Raw genomic sequence first — 22,538 nt, 5'->3', positions numbered from 1 at the left:
TACAGATTCAAAAACACCAGCAACAGTTCTCCTTCAAGATCCTCCGCTCCACGCTTGCAGCAATGCGCCGGCACCTAACCTCTCTACAGTCTGCCCTGCCTCAGCTGAGGGCCACACTCTCTCAGAATTGCAAAGGACCCACTCTGTACTACATCCTCAGGAGAATCCATACTCTCAACAAACAGTATTTCAACTCCTTTATTCCTGATGAAGGGCTTTTGCCCGAAACGTCGATTTTGCCTGTCTCGGATGCTGCCTGAATTGCTGTGCTCTTCCAGCACCACTGATCCAGAATATACTTATACCAGCCCACTGGGCCAACTGTCCCTTCAATTTTACCCTTTCCCTTGTTCTGAACTGACATCTTTCTCTAGTTTCTTCAGGTGATGTTCCTTTTCTCTTTAACCATCATCCATCTCAAAAAAAAAATCAACATTTGGTTCCAGTGTCCCTCAAAATTACATTTACAAATTCCTTTTTCTCTCACAAGTATTTGAATGTATTGTCGACTCTCGAATCCATAGACATCTTTCCAAGAATTCCATGAATCCTCAGTCCAATTTCCATCAATGTTACTGTGCAGAAATTACAGTTCTGACTCCTGACTGCTGAGTTGACAATCATAAGATACTGTTATCCAATGAGAATACAGCGTGGTTCAGTGGTGCAACCATTTTCCACACCGCCACAATCCACCACTGCCATCATGACAACAGGCCCATGACATCACATCCAGCTGGACATCTTGGTCAAGCTAATGACTTGTTCACATTTTTAAAAAAGCCTGAGGAATCTTGTGGAGTATTCCTACCTCTGGATCAATAGGTTCAAATTCAAGTCCCAACTCAAGATAGGTTGGTGACGGAGATATGTCATAACATGTCCAAACAAGCTGATTTTTGTTTTAGCAAAGGACCAAAAGCTTTGGAAGTAATTTGTTACCTAATGTACTGATGGCATTCAAGAAAGGAGGCAGGAGAACATAATTTAAACATGCACTCAAATTTCAACTCTTAACTTTGTTTTACATTGACCTTAAAATAGGTGAAGGGATAAATGTCGGGGAATGGGTCTGGGTGGGTTACGCTTCGGCGGGTCGGTGTGGACTTGTTGGGCCGAAGGGCCTGTTTCCACACTGTAAGTAATCTAAATCTAAATCTAAGGGCCTTCAAGAGTACCAAGCAACCTTTGAAGAAAGCATTTAAACTATAATGGGCTTAGAATTTTAAGTGCATTCTGAGAAGTAATCTTGAATTCTTCATAGCAGTTCTTCCTATTCAAGATTTATTTTTGCAACCACTTAAAGGATAGTGGTTGCAGTGGTTCAGCAAGGTCATATTCTGCATTAATTCTGAAGTGTTGGTATCCTTATAAATAAGGAAAAGGAGCAATGTCAATAGAAATGTCAGATTGGGAGTTTGCAGCCACTATCTTAGATTAGATTAGATTACTTACAGTGTGGAAACAGGCCCTTCGGCCCGACAAGTCCACACTGCCCCGCCGAAACGCAACCACCCATACCCCTACATTTACCCCTTGCCTAACACTACGAGCAATTTAGCATGGCCAATTCACCTGAACTGCACATCTTTGGACTGTGGGAGGAAACCGGAGCACCCAGAGGAAACCCACGCAGATATGGGGAGAACGTGCAAACTCCACACAGTCAGTCACCTGAGGCAGGAATTGAACCCGGGTCTCTGGCGCTGTGAGGCAGCAGTGCTAATCACTGTGCCACCGTGCCACCCACTGATTTGTTGTGCTCACTGCAATCATTCAGCACTTACGTGGTTTTGAGAAAATGCTGTTCACCTCAAAACCAGTCTCACCCACATTCAAATGCCAGTACAGACACTGAAGTGCTAGCAGTTGTCAAGTTCCATTCACCCTTTACATTTATGTATCAGACTCATTGGGATAGTGCACCATTTCTTCAATGGGCAGATACCTTGGAATGTTAAAGAAAACCACATATTTATCACTCACCTTCAGCAGCATAATGTACACTTTTCCAGCCATAAATGTTTTGAAGTTGGGCTGCTTTTTGCCTTGTTCCTGACAATGTATGATGCCTCATACTGGATTTTCATTTTGTCTGTCGATTCTCCTCCCCTCTACTGTTTCACTTGTTCAAATGTCCTTGAAGTAAATTTATTTGAAAGGCTAAAAAGACAAGATTTTTGGTCCCCGCCATGCGGTGGCTTTCCTGTAGTTGAACATTTCCTTGAACTGCCTCAACAAGCAATTTTCTATGTCCCCCTACTAAGCTACAACCCAGTTGATTCCAGGACAATTTGCTCAGATAGAATCATCATTATTAAGGTCATTAGAAACTTTCTGTTTCATCTTAAAGATCACCACTAGTATCTGTAAAATTGTCAATAAATTGCCAATCTGAGTACATAGAACTGTTAATTACCAATTTTCTTGATCCTCTTGACCTCAAGGCATATGTATTGTGTTTCACTTTAGAGTCAAATTGGTGTTGCTAATGGCATTATCACTAGAACAGTAAACCAAAGGCCCAGGCTAGTTGTCTTTGAATATAGGTTCAAATGCTACCATAGCAGCTGGTGAAATTCAAATCAATTAATTTTAAAAATCTGGAACTGAAAATTAATCTCAGTAGAAATGATCATGACAATTATCATCAATGTTACAAAAACTCAAGACGTCCTTACCTGGTCTGGCCTACATGTGACTCCAGATCCACAATAATGTGGTTGACTCTGTAATGACCTAACAAACCAGTCAGTTCAAGGACAGTTAGAGATAAGCAACAATTACTGGTCTTGCTGGCAACACCTTCACCCCATTTAAAAAAAAGAGAGAAAGAAATGCCCATAAACCTCTGGTTGGATAATCTGATAATTTGAACAATAGTGGAGGGGAAGTAGGAAATTGTAAACTCACAGGAAGCCTGTAAATAAAATTCAATACTTTTTTTTAGATGTAAACCTGCACAGTTTCCCCTTATTATAACAACTGTTGTTGTCCACATATCTGAGCAGAAGAGAAAATGCATAACAAAGTGTTTTAAGAATAAGCTGATTATTTTGATTGACTCATTTTGAACTTATTCTATAGTTCTGGGATTTCCTAATTGCTATTATGAGAAAGCAAAACCAACGCTTCACTTGCATAAACAAAATCTGTTAACTCATGAGAAAAGCAAGTTTACATTTTAATATAACATCTTATCCTGAAGACATTCTCAAGTGCTTTACAATCAATGATTATTTTTGAAGCACTGTCTTGTTACTACAGGCAAATAGGCACCCAATGTGTGCACAGCATGGTTTGACAGAAGAGGAAAATGGACAAGTAATCAGATGATCTGATTTTGTGGGTGTTTTATAGTAGTCCAGAATATTTAGAGCTCCCTGATCAAGGAATAGTAACATGATATTTCTTACTTCCACCTGACCAGGTAAGCAAGGCTTTGTTTTATCGCCTAGAAGATTTGTTTATGTCTGAATTGCATGGGCTGAATTTTACCAGTCCCATATGAAGCAGAATACAGCACTGGAACACGCCCTTAGGCCCTCCAAGCCTGCACCGCTACATTTTGCCCTTCCATTCTATAACTGATTTCACTAATAGGATCCATAACCCTCTATTCCCTTCCTATTCATGTATTCATCCACGTCTTCTTGAATGTTGCTCTGGCAATACATTCCAGGCACTCACTGCCCTTTATGTGAAAAATTTGCCTCGCACATCCTTTAAACTTCCCCCTTCCTATCTTGAAGCTGTGTCCCCTAGTAACGGTGGCTCAGTGGTTAGCACTGCTGCCTCACAGCACTAGGGTCCCAGGTTCGATTCTAGCATCGGGTGACTGTCTATGTGGAGTTTGCACATTCTCCCTGTGTCTGTGTAGGTTTCCTCCGGGTGCTTCGGCACAAAGATGTGCAGGTCAGGTGAATTAGCCATGCTAAATTGCCCATAGTGTTAGGTGCATTAGTCAGAGGGAAATGGGTCTGGGTGGGTTACTCTTTGGCGGGTCGGTGTGGACTGGTTGGGCCAAAGAGCCTGTTTCCACACTGTAAGTAATCTAATCTAGTAACTGACCTGTCCATCGTGGGAAAAAGCCTCCATACCAGACAACATCCTGCCAAGTCTTTTCTGTACCCTCTCCAGAGCATCCACATCCTTCTGGTAGTGTGGTGATCTGAACCGTAGGCAAAATTCCAAGTGTGGCCTAACTAAAGTTCTATAAAGCTGCAGCATAACTTATCTATTCTCATACTCAATGCCCCTTCCAATGAAGGCAAGCATACCATAGGCCTTTTTTACTACTTTATCCACCTGTTTTGGCACCTTCAGTCATCTGTGGACCTGCACATTCAGATCCCTCTGTATATCAATACTTCTAAGGGTTCTGTCATTCACTGTATAATTTCAACCTGTACTTGACCTTCCAAAATGGATCACCTCACATTTGTCCAGACTAAATTCCATTTGTTATTTTTCTGCCATAACCTCCAACTGATCCATATCCTGCTGTATCCTCTGATAATCCTCCTCACTATCCACAACTCCACCAATCTTTGTATTGTCTGCAAGCTTACTAATTAGACCAGCTACATTCTACTCCAAATCACTTATGTAGATCATGAACAACACAAGTCCCAGCACTGATTCCTGTGGAACACCACTAGTCACAGCACTCCATTCTAATAAGCATCCTTCCACCGCTACCCTCTGACTCCTATGGCTAAGCCAGCTCTACAGACCTCACTTTCGCCTATATCCACTTTGCCAACTCACCCCTAATACCATGTGACTTCACCTTTTGTATCAATCTGCCATGAGGGACCTTGTCAAAGTGACAGGATGGGCAAGCAGGCAAAATGGCATGAGATTGCTCCTGACAGTATTCCTTACCTGACCAAATGTATGAGAAGTGGGTGACATGGCACATCAATAACTGAAAGACCGATGGCAGGCAGGTCCTTCAGGCTGCTAACAGGCTTGCAAACTTTTTGTGTATTTTTGGAGGACCTGCAGAAAGAAGATGAGATTTGTGCAGTACCTGAGTCCTGGAAGGATGTCAAAGGCATTATTTACAACTTTCTGCTGACATAGGAAGCTTTATTTTGAAAATGAAGGCTATCAAGTTTGCAGAGTCCAAGTCCAAAATTAGGTGCTATTATTAAATAGGTGTTTCTCAGGTCCACACATTCTTGAAAATTCTATTGCAGTGGAGATTTCATTTGGTTATGGAGTTTCCCTTTTTTGTGTTGGAATCCTCTCATGGCACAGAAATGGAAGGGCAGCATGTGGAGTGTAATGTCAGGGGAGCTCCAGTGGGTTGGACAGCCATTGGGCATGGATGAGGAGGGTACAATAAGGCTTCATGGTTATAGAAGGCACTAAGCATCTCAAAGGTGTACCATCAGGATCTTATCTTCACTCATGGAAATGTCCAAGCAGCAATGTCTCAGACTGCATCTCTCTAGGGAGTTATTGCAGAAGATGAGGTCACCCACCTTTTTATACACTACAGGTTATTAATTCTCTTCCAGCATTGCATCCATTGTCTTGCAAACCACCTCACAACTACAGACTTCACCTTCCCAGGCATGCCTTCCTCATTAGACTTTCAGGCCTCCTTCTCGTTCCTTTTGAAAACAAGATCTAAATCCTTTGCTCTAATCCTTCAGGAACACTTTTATGGAGATGTCTTTGAATCCTGGAGTAAGCCTTCCTTAAAATGAATTTGTTTCTTCACATCCTCTGTTTCTCTAAAAACATTAATGACTACCCCAGGCGTGCAACCTGCCTAAATGTCTCAGAACCACCTAGAAAAATGATGCCTTCCAGTGAGCTAGCTTTTTGACTTGCCTCCTTGCCTTTAATTCCTGCATGATTCAAGGAAACTGTATTTTTCCACTCCCACTCCAGGTTTGTTTCCAGTCACAAGGGAATTTCCTTTTTTCTACATTTTGCTATGCTTTTATTTGACTGACAACCTTTGGAGCTCCTGGTCACAACAGCAGAGGACACTGTTTATTCCCCTGACCTGTTTACTGTCCCCACTTACTATCGCAATCCTTATCATTGCCCATTTGGTGGCATCTTCAATTTGCTCATCCACCCTGCAATTCTTCTTATTCACACAGTTAGCATATAGCTTGTATCTATTAGTTGAAGACAATGGATGAGGGTCCACCATCATTACACACTGTATCCTCAAACATGCTTGACTCGAAGCAACATCCTTCTGTTACTTACGATAGACGAACCGTAAAATTTTATATAACCTAAGGGGAGTGGCTGCCTCCTGGAATAATGTGTCCTGGTACTTCTCCCTTCCTTGATGCCTGCAATGTCTGCAGCCTGAGGTCCAGCTCAAGAGCTCTGACTCAAAGTTAAAGATATTCTTTAACAGAAATGAATACCTATGCTCCAGAACTACCTGTGACTCTGTTCCAGTACAGATACAACAGTGATATCAACTCAGTAATGTGTTGATTGATCAACTATGTTTTGTCTGTAAAAAGCAAAACAAATCCAAGCCGACCGATTACTGCCTTAATAGTCTCCTCTCGATCATTGACAATATGGAAAATGGCACTTATGAAGTACTAACCTGCCCCCTGATGCTCAGTTTAGATTCAACCAGTTCCATCCACCTCCTGATGTCTTTACAGCCTTGGTTCAAACATGCAAAACTTGAGTCAGTAGGAATCGTGAGGAAACTCCCTGCAGGTTGCTGTATTACCTAACACAAAGAAAGATAGTTGTGATTGTTGGAAGACAATCATCTCAGCTTCAGTACAAAGAAAGATAGTTGTGATTGTTAGAGGTCAATCATCTCAGCTCCAGGACATCTTTGTGGGAGTTCCTCAGGGTAATGGCCAACAATCTTCAGATGTTTCTTCAGTGACCTTCCCTCCATCATTTGGTCAGAAATTGTGATGATTGCACAATGTTCAGCACCATTTGTGACTCTTTATACTGAAGCAGCAGTACCAAATGTAGCAAGGCCTGGACAGTATCCAGGTTTGGGGTGACAAGTGGCAAGTAACAGTCATATGAGGCAAGTGTATGCCAATGACCATCTAGAATAACAGAGAATCTAACTGTCATCATTTGGCATTTAATGGTATCACCATTGCTGAATCTCCTACTATCAAAACATTAGGGATTATCATTGACCAGAAACCTAACTGGACAAGCCAAATTGGGTGGCATAGTGGGTCAGTAGTTAGTACTACTGCTTCACAGCTTCAGGGGCCGAGGTCTAATTCCACTTTCAGGCGACCGTCTGTGTGGAGTTTGCACATTCTCCCTGTGTCTGTGTAGGTTTCCTCTCACAGTCCAAAGATGTGCAAAGTTAAAAATCACACAACACCAGGTTATAGTCCAACAGGTTTATTTGGAAACACTAGCTTTCGGAGCACTGCTCCTTCATCAGGTGTTTGTGGTGATGTTGTGGCATTCATTGTCTTCAGATTCACAGTGGCAAGATGTATTGCAGTAAGTCACCAAAGCTATTTTGACAACACCCTTTCAAACATACCACCTAGCAGGACAATGGCAGCAGATACATGTGCAAGTTCCCCACTGAACCACAAACCATCCTGACTTTGTTCTCATCGCTGGGTCAAATCCTTGAAATTCCTTCCAAACAGCGCTGTGGATATGCCTACAGCCCAAGGACTGCGAAAATTTTAAGAAGGCAGCTCATGAGCAATGTCCCCATCTCACAAGTAAATTAGAAATAAACACTGCTGATATTGTTGTCCAAGACTACAATGCACTCCATGTACTCCCACATATTGCAGTTACAGTGCATCACCTGCTTTGTCTGTCATAAATTAGTAACTAGTTAGCTAAAATTACAGCAAAACACTGACCTTGCAGACAAAAGAACACTTACAACCTGCAGGAAGTAAAAAAAATGCAATTAAAAATAGCATCTTCCTCCTCTGCACTGCTTGTACCAAATTCAGGTCTTTGCACTTGGTTCAAGAAGCAGTGACGGTTAACTGCCACTTTCAGGCTGTCTTTATTAGCTAGGAATCTTTACTAGGAATCTTTGCACTTAACTTTCCAGTTTTAAAGATCTACATCATCTTCTAATTTTTATTCTAAGTTTAATCTTGAAAAATACTCAGCAAAAAGATCCCAATTACACCAAACTCCCAACTGAGCAGTTAGTTTGCAAATCACTCAGATTCTGGATCACTTAATTCCTAAATCTGTTTACAATTCAAGTTATTAACAGGCACTTTACAAATAAATACGCCCATGAATTTACCCTTGCTTCCTCTGAAATAAGTATAACTTTACAAACACTACTTTCAATTGCTATGTGTCAGCAAATTCACACTCCTGTCAGTATTGAGGACCTTGACTCCCTTCCCTCACTCAGTTGCCTTGGCTCCTTACTCTGGAATTCATTTCCCAATTCTGTATAGAGACTGTCCTTTCATTTCACCTTTTTGACTCGACTGTGTGTTCCTGATTATCACATCTCCTTCTTTGATGTATTTCATGGATGCCATATTTCCATATGAAATGTGATGGAGCAGTTTTTTGGAGTGCTGAAACGACACTTCTGCTCTGTGAAACTCCCTGGAGAATCCCTGCTAGAATTGACAGGGTGGAGGCTAAGAGTCATGCTGGTCTGTTACACAGTGCACAACTTTGCCATCATGAATGCACAGCTATATGGTGCGTTGAAGGGGTATGAATCGCTTTCTGCCTGGGCTGTCTGTGAACAACTCATCCAATTGTGAATAATTGTTTGCCAGTGAAGCAACCCCACTTCCCTACCCCTTTCTCAGTTCAATTCCCTTACCCTTCCTCTGTTACTAATGATCATGGCACTCACTTGGTTTCAATTCAAAAACAAAAGTCACCACAAAATAAACATTTCAAACCAAATTTATAATCTAAAGCATTTTATAATGCATAAAAACTGCCAATAATCAACCTTGCATATTCCTCGGTGTCTTATCGTTTTGCACCTTGCTATAACGTTGCGACTGCGTAGTGCAAACTCAGTGTCTGCAGCATGATAGGTAGAAGGTGGAGGAGACTCAGATGCTTTGAAGGATAACCTCAAGCAGCTTTGGGTCATTATTTGCAGCTTATAAATCAGATGAGCGTGTAAGTTGAGGGATAAGTGTGAGAAGTACAATTACGCTTTAGGATCTCTTATCAAGTTATTTCATTTCAGCACTACCATGCCTCAGCAATGGCTGCTCAAGCGATTGTAAGTACTGCCCCTTCCAAGGTGTAAGGACATTCAGACATGCCTGCCCCCTACTGGTCAGCTCCTCTGGTTGAGTGACACCTTGTCCTTCAAGAATGAAAAAATATGTGCCATTGAGTTGATGCAGTGTTACTGCTGATATGCCTGCCACAGTTGAATAGCCAGAAATGTGCAATCTGACAGGTATAGGAAGGAATGAAACTTGGATGTCAGAGAATGAAAAGGAGCTTAGAATTTTAGCGATGAGACTTGATTAACAGAGGTTGTTGGTATGTGAATGATGGTTGTGTTGTGGATTGAGAACTGTGTGAAGTTAGTAACGAAATAGACGGATGTGGCATTTGATAAAATGCATTCATTGACCATAAACATTCATTTGGGTATTAAACATTTTGCAGCACCGATTCCAGTTCATTGAGTCTTGGCTGCAGTCAGTGATCATCATGGGCATGTCTGCTCCTAAAACCTTCTGAGAGTTTATGTGGAGGAAGCCTCACAGACACAGAATCTCTTTCCTCCTCTGCACCTCTCCAACCAAGGCCTCCTCTTCCCCAGGACACAGTCAATTTAGAATGGCATCTCGCACCTGCTGCAGCTGCAGTGCTCCCTGTTTTAGGAGGCACAGGCTGCCTTTAAGTAGCTTAATCCTATGCTAACATTTCATGTTGTAGGCCTCCTGGTGGGGCAGTACAGTTCAAATAAATCTGCTGGCCTACATGTGACTCCATACTCACAGCATTGAGGCTGGTTTTCAACTGCCCTTTCAGGGAATTGCAGATGAGCAATAGATGCGGGCCTGACAAACAGTGCTCACGTGCCATGAATTAATTAAAAGACAGGGTGCATGCTACATTCATGTAAATTAGCAGGAAAAATGAAGTTGAAATTGTGCTTGCATTGGAAGGGGCTGATGAATTAGTACACAAAGTAAACAATTGTCAGTGGCTTTGTGAGGGAAAAGATGCTAAAGACTTCCCTCGCTACAGAACGAGGTTTGACCAGTTTTAAATGAGCAGACTTCATTCAAAACCTGTTTAGTGTCATCATACCTGAATGAGGCAGGAGCTGAGAGGAGTGCCAGAAAACTGTGTAGCTGAGGGGGACAGTGCAAGAAGGGTTCATGTACAAAAATTTGAATAGAGATCTGGGATAGAGAAAACTCTAAACTTTCCTTGTGAGATCTGGAGAAGCACTGGCCCCACAAAGGGAAGAAAAACACATTCAGAGAGAAATGTGTTTGCATATATATCTGGAGGTACTATGCAGAGCTGTGTTCATTCCCTGAGACAGGCCGCAAGTTAGGGAGAGAATAGGGAGACAGGCTGGGGAGACAATAGGACTCCTCAAAGATCAGCAAGGTGGTATATTTTGTGTGTGGAGTATTGGTATCGGTGTGTAATCAGGTTTGCTTTGAATTCTAGCATTTAAAAAAAGTCATTGTACGTTAAATCTCAATTCATATTAAGGATGGAATATTTGAATAGCAACATTTCTGGTAAAGTAGACTAACCTACACAGGATTACGTAGGATTAAAGCACAGGATTAAGCCATTTTTGCCACTTTTCTCCTGACTCCACTACAGTTATTTCTGAATTCGATCTATCCTGCTGAAAATAAAGTCTGGTGCGTGATTTGCTTTTGTAATGGCTTCCTAACTGAGGCATAACATTTATTTATTGGTGCACTTGTGCTCCAAGATTTTTGTCTAACCAGCAGGGATAGCTCTTTCGAAGCAATGTGACCTTCTGGCAAATTGTACAATCTCTCACTAATCTGTAGGGCATTTGCTACTCACCTCCCCAATTTGGTGTAGTCTGCAAATATTGAAATTAAGATTTGATTACATCAGAAGGCCAATGTGGGAACTGCAGTGGTTCCAACACTAATGCAGTGAACATCACTTCCCAGCTGCTGTTACTATGAACAACCCACCCTTTACTCCCTCTCTTTGTTTTCTGACTTGAAGCCATTTGCAATCCATTTTGCCACTTTTCTCCAGACTCTATATTCCTTGATTTTATTCATTAGTTTATAATAGGCCACCTCATCAAACTCCTTTTGAAATTCCAGATAAATGACATCTACACATTGTCGCTTTTCTTTTCTAGATATTCTTCTATACTCTCCTGTAGTTTTTTGGTAGTACAGAAGTTGAGTATTGCTGAAAAAAACATTTTATTGAAGCCTTTTGCCTTGCACTTATCGGGACAATTTACAATAAGTACCAGCATAAGAAGAAAATGGACTTTTGTGCTGTTTGAGGGGAGAGTGCTGATTGGTTGACAAATCAATTCTGATTGATAGAGGGTGTTGTCATGGAATATGCAAGGTCAAATTTGTTCATTTAATAGAGATTCCATTATTTTTCCTGCCACCAGTATTAAGCTGACTAGTCTGTAAGTTCTGGAACATGTATGCGCCTTCCTTAAAGAACGTCATTACATAATTATCAATCAGTCTTCTACAGTTATACTTTTTCTAACAAATTATCAAATTACATAATAATGCCTCTGCGATCTCTTCCCACGATTCTTTCATATAGCCCAGACCCGATTTCTCCCACCTACCCCAACATTGCTTCACCATTGCATCATTTAATTAGTCATAGAGAGATACAGCAGGGAAATAGACCTTTCGGGCCAACCCGTCCATGCTGACCAGACATCCCAACCCAATTCAGACCCACCTCCCAGCACCTGGCCCATATCCCTCCAAACCCTTCCTATTCATATACCCATCCAGATCCCTTTTAAATGTTGCAATTGTATTAGCCTCCACCACTTCCACTGGCAGTTCATTCCATACACGTACCACCCTCTGAGTGAAAAAGTTGCCCCTTTGGTCTCTTTATGTCTTTTCCCTCTCACCCTAAACCTATGCCCTCTAGTTCTGGACTCCCCACCCCAGAGAAAAAATGTGAACCCCATCAATTCTTAGCCAGTTTGCAAGTCAATGTTTATCTTTCCAGGCCACAACATTTAAATTAATACCCAGGTGCAGATTACCATTTTAGTTTATATTCATTTCATGATAAAACAAGCATAAAAGTGATTAGCTAATTTGTCATTCACTGTCTTAATTTGTTTTTTTATATTATTGTATCCCTCTAATTCAGAAAACATACTAAATCCAGATTACATGTCACCGATATTGGATGTTAAATGTAGTAGCCCTTCATTGCTCCAGACCCATATAAAGCAGCCCAACTGATTGGCAGTCAGTCCACCACGTTCAACATTCACTACCTTCATCACCAATGCACAGTAACAGAAGAGTACACACACCATCCTCAAGTTACACCGCAGCAATCCACCAAGGCTCCTTTGACACCACCTTTGAAACCCATGGCCTCTACTTCCTTGAAAAACAAGTGTGGCAGATGAATGGGAACACCACCATCTGTAAATTCCCCTCCGAGTCTCCACACCATCCTGACTTGAACTATGTAATTGTTCCTTCACTGATAGAGCCATACTCCTGGATCTTCCTTCCTAACAGACCTTTCAGATGTACCTTTTCTTACTTGTTTGCCAGTGTGGGTGATGTTGGTTCAGCCAGCATTCAGGAACATGCATTCATAATACCGCCAACAGGTTGGTATCAATCTGCAAATGCTTCCAACACATGCCAGTGGCAGATGGCAAGAGTGGAAGAGATCCCTGGTCTGCCATGTGATGGAAAAAATGTTGGAGTCACTACCAACCTTCCCTAACTCCAGACTATGACTGCATGCAGAAGTGCATATTGAGACTATCCCTGTGGTCAATAACACACCACAGAGATGAATTATTTGAATGTCAGCAATCATCCAACATTTGAATGTAGAAGGAACATTACCCTGATATCAAAATCAGTCCATAGTTTTACAGAAAAAGCAATAGTGGAATCCTTGCCTCTTGAACAAAGAACCAGAAACTCTTTGTTCAAGCTCCTAATCGGGACTTGGACAGACAAAAAAGATGCAATCATAACATGGCTAAATAGGTTGAATTTTAACTTATAAATCCTTCCAACATATGCCTAGAGCAGACAGTAAGAGTTGGAGTCTGCTGGTTAGCCATGTGATGGAAAGAAATTGGAGCTCTACCACCATAATCGGTAACTCCAGGCTATAACATGCATGTAAAAGTGAATGTTATTACAGCAACTCGGACTTCTTGAGAGACAAGTTGGATCAGTTGACTGGATGGTCAGTGTGGATCAGCTTAATGCAGACAATAGTGTTGGAACCCTGTTCTAGTTCAGGTTTATTTGGGACCTCTCTCCTCGCCCTACCTGTGGAGGAGGTAGGGCACTGTGGAGAGAGCCTCCCTTTTGGCAGACAACTCAAGAAGTTTAATAGAGCTACTTAACATTTTTCATCTTGTGTGCCACTGTTTTCGAAGGATAATGATTTGAAAGTCATGTGCTTCACCACTCAGGAGATGTTAAGTCAAAATACTGTCAGCCAATTTATGTGAATGTAGAAGATTTTGTGACAGTTGAAGCAGAGCTAAGGACAAAGTTCTGCCCATGTTCTTGTCAACAATTATCCCTTAACAAATATCAAGAACTATTTAATTGAACATTCATCTCATTTATTGTTTGTTGGAACCTTACTGTGCACAAATTGCTGCATTTATCTACTGAAAAAACAATTTCACTTCAAAAGCAATTGGTTGAGTTAAAACATACTGGACATCATAACAATGTGAAAGCTGCAATACTACCAGCTCTTTAATTATGCTTACACTACATTTATTTATAAGGCTAACTTTGAAAACCATGCATAAAACCTAGTAATGTCAGATGAAAAAGCACATAATTTCCAGGTAAAGGGATTACTCTGAGCAGAGCTGGAAGCCTGGAGAGCGAAAACACCCATGTAAGGAACAGAAAGGGAAGGAGACAGATGGATTGATAGGACAATAGAGAGGAGCACCAAGAGAGACAGTTGAAGATAAGGAGAGTGGGGATGAAAGTAGATGGAAGGAGAGGAAGATGGATAGAGGGACATAGGAACTGAGGAGCAAAGGTCATAAATTGATCCCAGCAAGATAAAGTTAAAAATCACACAACACCAGGTTATTGTCCAACAGGTTTAATTGGAAGCACACTAGCTTTCGGAGCGTGCCTCCTTCATCAGGTGATAGTGGAGGACTAATTCCTAAAACACAGAATTTATAGCAAAAATTTACAGTGTGATGTAACTGAAATTATACATTGAAAAATACCTTGATTGTCTGTTGAGTCTTTCATCTGTTTGAATACCATGATAGTTTCACTTCTTTCATGTGTAAATCACAAAACCTTTTTTTTAAAAGTTGCATTCTCAGGTTAGCTGTAACAATTGGTGTTAGCTAGACAATATGTTGAAGGTGTTGTCTTAGCTATCACCCATTGTTACAGCTAACCTGAGAATGCAACTTTTAAAAAAAAGGTTTTGTGATTTACATGAAAGAAGTGATGAAGGAGCGTCGCTCCGAAAGCTAGTGTGCTTCCAATTAAACCTGTTGGACTATAACCTGGTGTGTGATTTTTAACTTTGTACACCCCAGTCCAACACCGGCATCTTCAAATCATGACAGCAAGATAAGCCTTTCTTTTCTTTGTTGGAGGCATTGGTAGGGAAATGTGAACTCCTGTTTTAATTTTTGCAATGGCTGTTTTGAGTTTTCATTTTTCTGTCTTGCAAATGCTACTGCTGCAACATGTAGGAGATCTATTTTCTTGGCATGTGACAGTTATCTGTCTTGTCCCATCCTCATTCATTTACTGTAGCTCATTTGACACATAGGTCGACCCTCTCTCTGCTGCCCTCTGGGTTCGCCTTGTGGTTGAGACCTCTGTAGCTTTTTAGCTTTAATTAAATGACAGAAATTGTATTTTCTGTACGTCATTTTTAGAATTCTTTTTGCTCTTGCAATTTCAAGTACTGTATTGTGTATTATTGTGGTCGCCAATTTGTAGGAAAAATGCAAATGCATTGGAGAGAGTGCAGAAGCGATTTGCTAGAATGGTTCCAGGTATGAGAAACTTTCGATATGAGGCCAGACTGAAGAAGTTGGAATTGTTTTCATGAGAGGGAACGACTAATTAAGGAATAGATCTGATTAAGGTTTTCAAAATGAACGGGCTGGAGAGAGTAGATGGGGTGGGGGGGGGCGGGGAAAGCTGTTTCTGCTCGCAAAAGGAAACAAGAAAAAGAGGACATAGATTTAAAGAGACATGCAAACAAAGCATGGGTGATGTGAGGGAAAACTTGTTCATACAGCGAGTTGTTAGGGTATGGAATGCACTGCCTGGAAATGTGATAGTGGCAATAGGTTCAGTTGAGGCATTCAAAGGGCATTAGATGGTTTATTGCATATAATGGTGTGCAAGGATATGGGAAAAAGGCAGGAGATTGGCATTAGATAATAGATCTGGTACAGATATGATGGACCAAATGGATTACTTTTACACCAGTGATTTGTCTTATTATCTGTATATGGAGAGATCAAATTATAATTAATGGGGGTAGGGAGATCATGAAACTATACATACATTTTGCCACTTCAAAGTCAGATTTTTACAGTGGATGTTGTTTCCATGTGCCTCATGCCAGCTTTGATTTTTGTTTGTGTAGATTGGGCTCTAAAAAATGATTTTACTGTATATGCTCAAAAAACTTCAATATTCTCCCAAGATAATACATCTTGTCTACAGGGAGAAGGAATTCCATGAACAGTTTGCTGTGCTATAAATCAGGGCACAACAACAGATACTCCAACATTGGCATCTGAGTTAATGATGTTGGGCAGCATCCAATGAGGATGAACGAGGATAAGGCAGTATGGATAGCTAGATTTAATGACTGGCTGAGAACCTGGAATGAACTCACATGGTGAGTGGTAATAATAGATCATTGTTGTGCCATGTACCAAATGAATTATCCATTCCATAGATGGAAGAGTTGATTTTCATTGTGCTACTGCCCCATTTATGCATAGAAATAAAATCAGTGAAATGACAATGTAAGGTCCCTTACTTCATTTTCACTTCTATCTACATGGTTTTATAACCTGCTCAACAAACCAAGGGTAGTACAGACAGACGATCATTTTTAACTGGATTTAAAGAGTTCCTTAGTAACAGAAACTTAGATGCCTATCTAGAGCATTTTACTTCAAGCATTTGTATGTTTTCAGCCTTCTAATATTTTTGTCTACTGTTAACTGAGTTTGGGAAATGGATTGTTATCTAGTTGTTAAACATTGTGCTTGTGAGTGGGCAAAAGTATTTGTAACCACGTGTTCCTATATTTTCTTTTTATTTTCAATTAGGAATTGGGAAGAATGTCATCTGTGATAGAGCTGCGACTCCTCTGGATGCATTTAGGATGATGTCAGCGGCACATTATTATCCCAAACTCATGAGTATAATGGGTAATGTTCTTCGTTTCCTCCCTGCTTTTGTTAAGATGAAACAAATGATTCAAGAGGGCTATGTGGGAGACCTTTTGATCTGTGAAGTTCAGGTTCATAGTGGAAGTCTTCTGGGTAAGAAATACAACTGGAGCTGTGATGATCTGATGGGGGGTGGAGGGCTACATTCAGTGGGAAGCTACATTATTGACCTTCTGACTTTTCTGACAAGCCAAAAGGCTGCCAAAGTCCATGGCTTCCTGAAAACGTTTGTGAAGCAGACAGAGCATATCAGAGGAATTCGTCAAATCACTAGTGATGACTTTTGCACCTTCCAAATGGTATTAGACGGTGGTGTGTGCTGTACTGTAACTTTGAATTTCAATGTCCCTGGAGATTTTAAACAAGAAATCATTGTGGTGGGGTCAACTGGCCGATTAATGGTTAATGGCAGTGATTTGTATGGACAAAGAAATACTGCATCTCAAAAGGAATTGATTTTAGAAGACTCAACTCCTGTAAGTAATGCACTGCTTCCGGAGAAAGCTTTTAGGGATATCCCATCCCCATTCCTCAGAGGTACTATCATGATGGTTCAAGCCATTCGACAAGCATTCCAAGACCAAGAAGACCGGCGGACTTGGGATGGAAGACCATTAACAATGGCAGCAACATTTGAGGATTGTTTGTACGCACTGTGTGTGGTGGACAGCATTAAAAAATCAAATGAGACCGGTGAATGGCAGAACATTGTAATTATGACAGAGGAGCCTGAGATTAGTCCTGCATATTTGATCAGTGAGGCCATGCGTCGCAGCAGAATGTCACTATTATACTAACTTTTTTTTAAACAATTCTTATAACAAGTAGATTCAGTATGTGAAAGAAACTTATATATATTTGGATGCACAGATATGTTAGTGTTATACCTCTGTGACTTCCTGGTTTAAATAAATATTGACATATCTGCAGGATTTATTTGTAAGTAAGATTAAAATTATTCCAAGTAAGTCTAAAATTTTGTGTCCGGTAACAAAAATGTCATTAAAGCAAAAATATATTAATAACTACTGAGAACTACCCCTGTTGGAGGTCATTGTTAAGCTTTGAAAAGGCAATAGCTTTCATTACCATTTGATTACTTGTAATTCAAGCAACTTGTATTGGAGATAACTTTGTTTGGAAATATTGCAATTTTGCACTCCAGGCACAGAATTTTAAAGAAATATAGCAGGTATGTAGAGCTTAGTTTTAGTTGACTGAAAATCAAGTCAGCTACAAAGTCATAAGTACAAACTTCTATTTATTATTTACTTCTGTGTGCTTCCATTACACAAAGCTCTAAATATGAGAAGATGCACCAGAAATGCCCTAAATCATCATATTTACAACTGAAAAATAGATCGTGTTTAAATCTTAACTTTTTGCACCAATCAGCTTCAAGTCTAATTAAACAGTTCACTATGTAATGCTTTTGTAATATTAATTGCTTTCACAGTGGAGTGATGGAAAAGATTCCTTCAACAGGGAACATGTAGATTCCTGGTGCTTGGCTGAGGAACATTATTGGTCAACAGTTGCAAGTAGGTTTCCAAGTTACATTTTTAAAAGGTGCATAGCAAGAGGAAACCCAAAGAAGGTGAGGATAAATTGGGAAGTTAAAAAATGAAAACTGCATTTTGAAAAAGTATTTTTTTTTATGATCCTGTACAGTAGTGTGTTGATGTTACTGAACTAGTAATCCAAAGGCCTGGACTTTGATAATTCAGAAAATGTAATCTCAAATCCCACTAAGGCAGCTTGAGAATTCAGTTTGATACAAAGTCAAGAAATGTTTTTAAAAACGCAATCCAGAAGTTGATTTGATTGTCAAGAATCCACCTGGTCCACTGATATCATATACTGAAAGGACTCCAGTAAACATGTGATTCTGGACCCATATCAATGTGATTAACTCTCAACTGGCCTCTAAAGTAACCTAGAATGGTATGCAGTTGAGCTGCCAGAGGTTTAAGAAGAAAGTTCAGCACCTTCTCAGGGCAAACAAGGGTCAACAATAAATGCTAGCCTTATCCACGTCCCAATAATAAATAAAAAGGACATGAATGGTGGTGCTGTTTTCCCTAACATATGCTGCTTAATTTATTAAGCTGCAACACCAATATTAAGCAAGGCTGGGCTATGTAAACAAAACTCACAAGGAGGCAAATGTCACCGGTGCATAATTTGTGCTGTAGATTTGCCAAAATATGAAAGTTCCATCCTCCATTGATTGACATTGCATCTAAGCTTCTCCAGGTGACAAATTGTCAGTCTCAATTGGGCAATTAAACAAACCAGCGAGCATCAACAAAGTTTTGAGGCAAAAAGAATCAGTAAGCATGGATTTCACTCAGTTGATACTCATCACTTTTTGTACATGCAACAGTGGTTTTGTTTGTTGGTTTATTCTTTTGTGGAATGTCAGTTTGTTACCAGTCCCTAATTGATCTTGAGTAGGTGATGCTGACTAAGTTTTGTAAATAGGAACATAGGAGTAGATGAAGGCCATTGGGCACCTTGAGCCATTCAGCTAGGTCACGGCTAATCTTCTACCTCAACACCATTTTTTCGCACAATCTCCATATCCGTTGATATCTTTAATATATGAATATCTTATTGATCTCTGTCGTGAACATACTCAATGACTGAACCTTCACAACATTTTGGGGTAGAAAATTCCAAAGATTCACCTCCTTGGTGAGAAATTTCTTCTCATCTCAGTGCTAAATGACCTACTCCTTGTTCTGAGACTAACTTACTGGTGTTAGACTCTCTACCTAGGGGAAACATCTTCTCATATCTACCTTGCTGACCCCTCTGAGAATTTTGTATGTTTCAATAAGATTACCTCTCATTCTTTTAAGCTCTAGAGAATATAGGCACAGTTTCATTGATTTCTTCTCCCCAGGAATGAGTCTTCATTGTACTCCCTCCATGAGAAATGTGTACTTCCTTCAGGAAGGAAATCAAATTGTACACAATCTCGATGTTAGTTTTCATGAAGTACACCCATGTCCTTTTGCACATTAACACTTCCTAATCTCTCACCATTTAAGACATATTTCAAATTTTTTGTCCTACCGAAGTGGCTAACTTCACATTTCTCCAATATATTCCATTTGCCAACTCACTTAGCCTGTCTAAATCCCCTTAAGCCTCTGCATCCTTCTTGCAACTGCAATTCCTCCCTTGTTGCATGTCACCTGGAAACTTAGACCTATTACATTTCACTGACAACTCACTTGATTAAACCCTTTGCCAAAGTACAAGGTATATCAAAAGCGGATAAAATTATTCTCAAAGTTGAAATCTGTAAATAAATTAATATTGTGGAATTGAAGAAAATAGGACTTTTAACACCTCGTCCTTGCAATTATTAGAATTGTAGTGCTATCTTATGAAGAATGCTAAGTAGTTATAATAGTTTTCATGACAGAAGATGATTCCTTCCTTTCAAAGAAGTTTCAAACTCTAGTTTTGGAAATTTAAAGAAAATGATACTTGGAACACAAACAGTACAATGTAATTTGAGTTTACAAGATGGAACTACTATTGTGCTGGAATAGGTTCAATGCATTCTCTCCCTTCACATGACATTGTGAATGTGAACTGTGGTCGTGTTCTACCAAGATACTGTGAAGAAATCAGGTTCCTTCAATCACCATACCCATCCCCTACCAGATTAGATTAGATTAGATTACATTACAGTGTAGAAACAGGCCCTTCGGCCCACATCCCCTACCAGATCTCCTTCACTCTCTGGCACTGAGAAGATGTTGCTGGCAATCATGAGTTATAAGGGTGCTTAATGGTGACATTTAGCATGTAGTGTTTACACTGACTCGCGCAGCATTTTAAATTAGTACCAATATCTTATCTTTTCCCTGTAATCCAGATCATTGACTTTGTTTAAATAATCATCCAATGCCCTCTTAAATGCCTTAATTGAATCTGCTTTCACGACACTTGCAAGCAGATTGGTCATGCTAATTATTTATTTATCTAATCAATTTTTTTAGTGGGCTATGGGTGTCGCTGGCTGGCCAGCATTTATTGCCCATTCCTAGTTGCCTATAAGGTGGTGGTGAGCCGCCTTCTTGAATGGCTGCAGTCCACCTGCTGTGGGTTGACCCACAGTGGCATTAGGAAGGGAATTCCAGGATTTTGACCTAGCAACAGTGAAGGAGTGGTGATATATTTCTAAATCAAGATGCTGCGTGGCTTGGAGGGGAACATGAAGGTGGTGGTGTTCCCAAATATCTGCTGCCTTTATCCTTCTAGATGGAAGATGCCGTATGAGGATCTTTGGTGCATTCCTGCTGTATATCTTGTAGGTAGAACACACTGCTGCTACTGAGCATCAGTGGTGGAAGGAGTAGATGCTTGTGGATGCAGTGCCAATCAAGCGGGCTACTTTGTTCTGGATAATGTCAAGCTTCCTGAGTGTTGTTGGGGCTACACTCATCCAGGCAAGTGGGGAGTTCCTTGTAGATAGTGGACAGGCATTGGGGAGTCAAGAGGTACCACAGTATTCTGACCTACGCTTGTAGTCACTGCGTTTATGTGGTGAGTCGAATTAAGTTTCTGATCAATGATAACTCCCAGGATGTTAATAGTGGGGAAATTCAGTGACGGTAACACTATTGAATGTCAAATGACAGTGGTTGGATTGTCTCTTGTTGGTGATGGTCACAACCTGGCGTTTGAGTGGTGCAAACATTACCTGCCATTTGTCAGCCCAAGCCTGGATATTATCCAGATTGTGTTGCATGTGGACACAGACTGCTTCATTGTCTGAGGAGTCGCAAATAGTGCTGAACATTGTGAAATCATTGGTGAACATCCCCACTTCTGACCTCATGATGGAGGGAAGGTCATTGATGAATCAGCTGAAGATGGTTGGGTCTAGGATACTAGTCTGATGAACTCCTGCAGAGATGTTTTTGAGCTGAGATGACTGACCACCAGCAATTACGACCATCTTTCTATCTGTCAGGTATGACTCCAACCACTGGAGAGTTTGCCCCCTTATATCCATTGATTTCAGTTTTGCTAGGGCTCCTTGATGCTACACTTTGTCGAATGCAGCCTTGATGTCAAGGGCTGTCACTCTCACCTCATGCCTGGAATTCAGTTCTTTTGTCCATGTTTGAACCAAGGGCTGTAATGAGGTCAGGAGCTGAATGGCCCTGGTGGAACCCAAACTGGGTGCCACTGAGCAGATTATTGCTGAGCAGGTGCTGCTTGATAGCACTGTTGATGACACCTTCCATCACTTTACTGATGATGGGGCGGTAATTGGCCAGCTTGGATTTGTCCTGCTTTTTATGTTAAAGGATATACTTGGGCAATTTTCCACATTGTCGGGTAGATACCAATGTTGTGAGTGTACTACAATAGCTTGGCCAGGGGAGCAGCAAGTTCTGGAGCACAAGTCTTCACTACTATTGCCAGAATGTTGTCAGGGTCCGTAGCCTTTGCAGCATCCAGTGCCTCCAAATGTTTCTTGATATCATGTGGAGTGAATTGAATTGGTTGAAGACTAGTATCTGTAATGCTGGGGACCACTAGAGGAGACCAAGATGGATCATGCACTCAGAACTCCTGGCTGAATATTGCTGTAAAAGCTTCAGCCTTATCTTTTACACTGATATCTGTAGTGTCCAGGGATGTGCAGACTAGGTGGGTTCACCATAGTAAATGTGAGGTTATGGGGATGGGGTTGAGATAGAATGCTCTTTGGAGGGTTGGTGCGGACTTGATGAGTCAAAAGGCTTCTTTCCACACTGTAAAGATTCTATGAGTTTCTCAGGAAGCATTTGTGAGTAGATGCCAGCAAACATTAGGCAGAGTGACATTAAGTATTCCTCTAAATATGAGT

At 40.7% G+C, this 22,538-nt stretch overlaps 1 protein-coding gene across 2 annotated transcripts in view; it reads left to right on the top strand.

Moving 5' to 3' along the window:
* Positions 1–20,383, top strand: part of gfod1 (glucose-fructose oxidoreductase domain containing 1) — a 103,793-nt gene extending 83,410 nt beyond the window's left edge. Inside the window, exons 1-2 of one of the 2 annotated variants that reach the window (XM_043719039.1) lie at positions 15,996–16,095; positions 16,535–20,383. In XM_043719039.1, coding sequence (XP_043574974.1) covers positions 16,083–16,095; positions 16,535–17,454 — 933 coding nt within the window. In that variant the 5' untranslated portion in view covers positions 15,996–16,082 and the 3' untranslated portion in view covers positions 17,455–20,383. Of the gene's footprint in view, positions 1–15,995; positions 16,096–16,534 lie in introns of those variants that run through there. The other variant, XM_043719038.1, reaches the window with a different exon arrangement.
* Positions 20,384–22,538: the final 2,155 nt, after the last annotated feature.

This window comes from Chiloscyllium plagiosum, chromosome 29 (genome assembly GCF_004010195.1).
Source record: "Chiloscyllium plagiosum isolate BGI_BamShark_2017 chromosome 29, ASM401019v2, whole genome shotgun sequence".
Classification (NCBI taxonomy): Eukaryota; Metazoa; Chordata; class Chondrichthyes; order Orectolobiformes; family Hemiscylliidae; genus Chiloscyllium; species Chiloscyllium plagiosum.
This window is presented reverse-complemented; position numbering and strand designations above follow the sequence as displayed.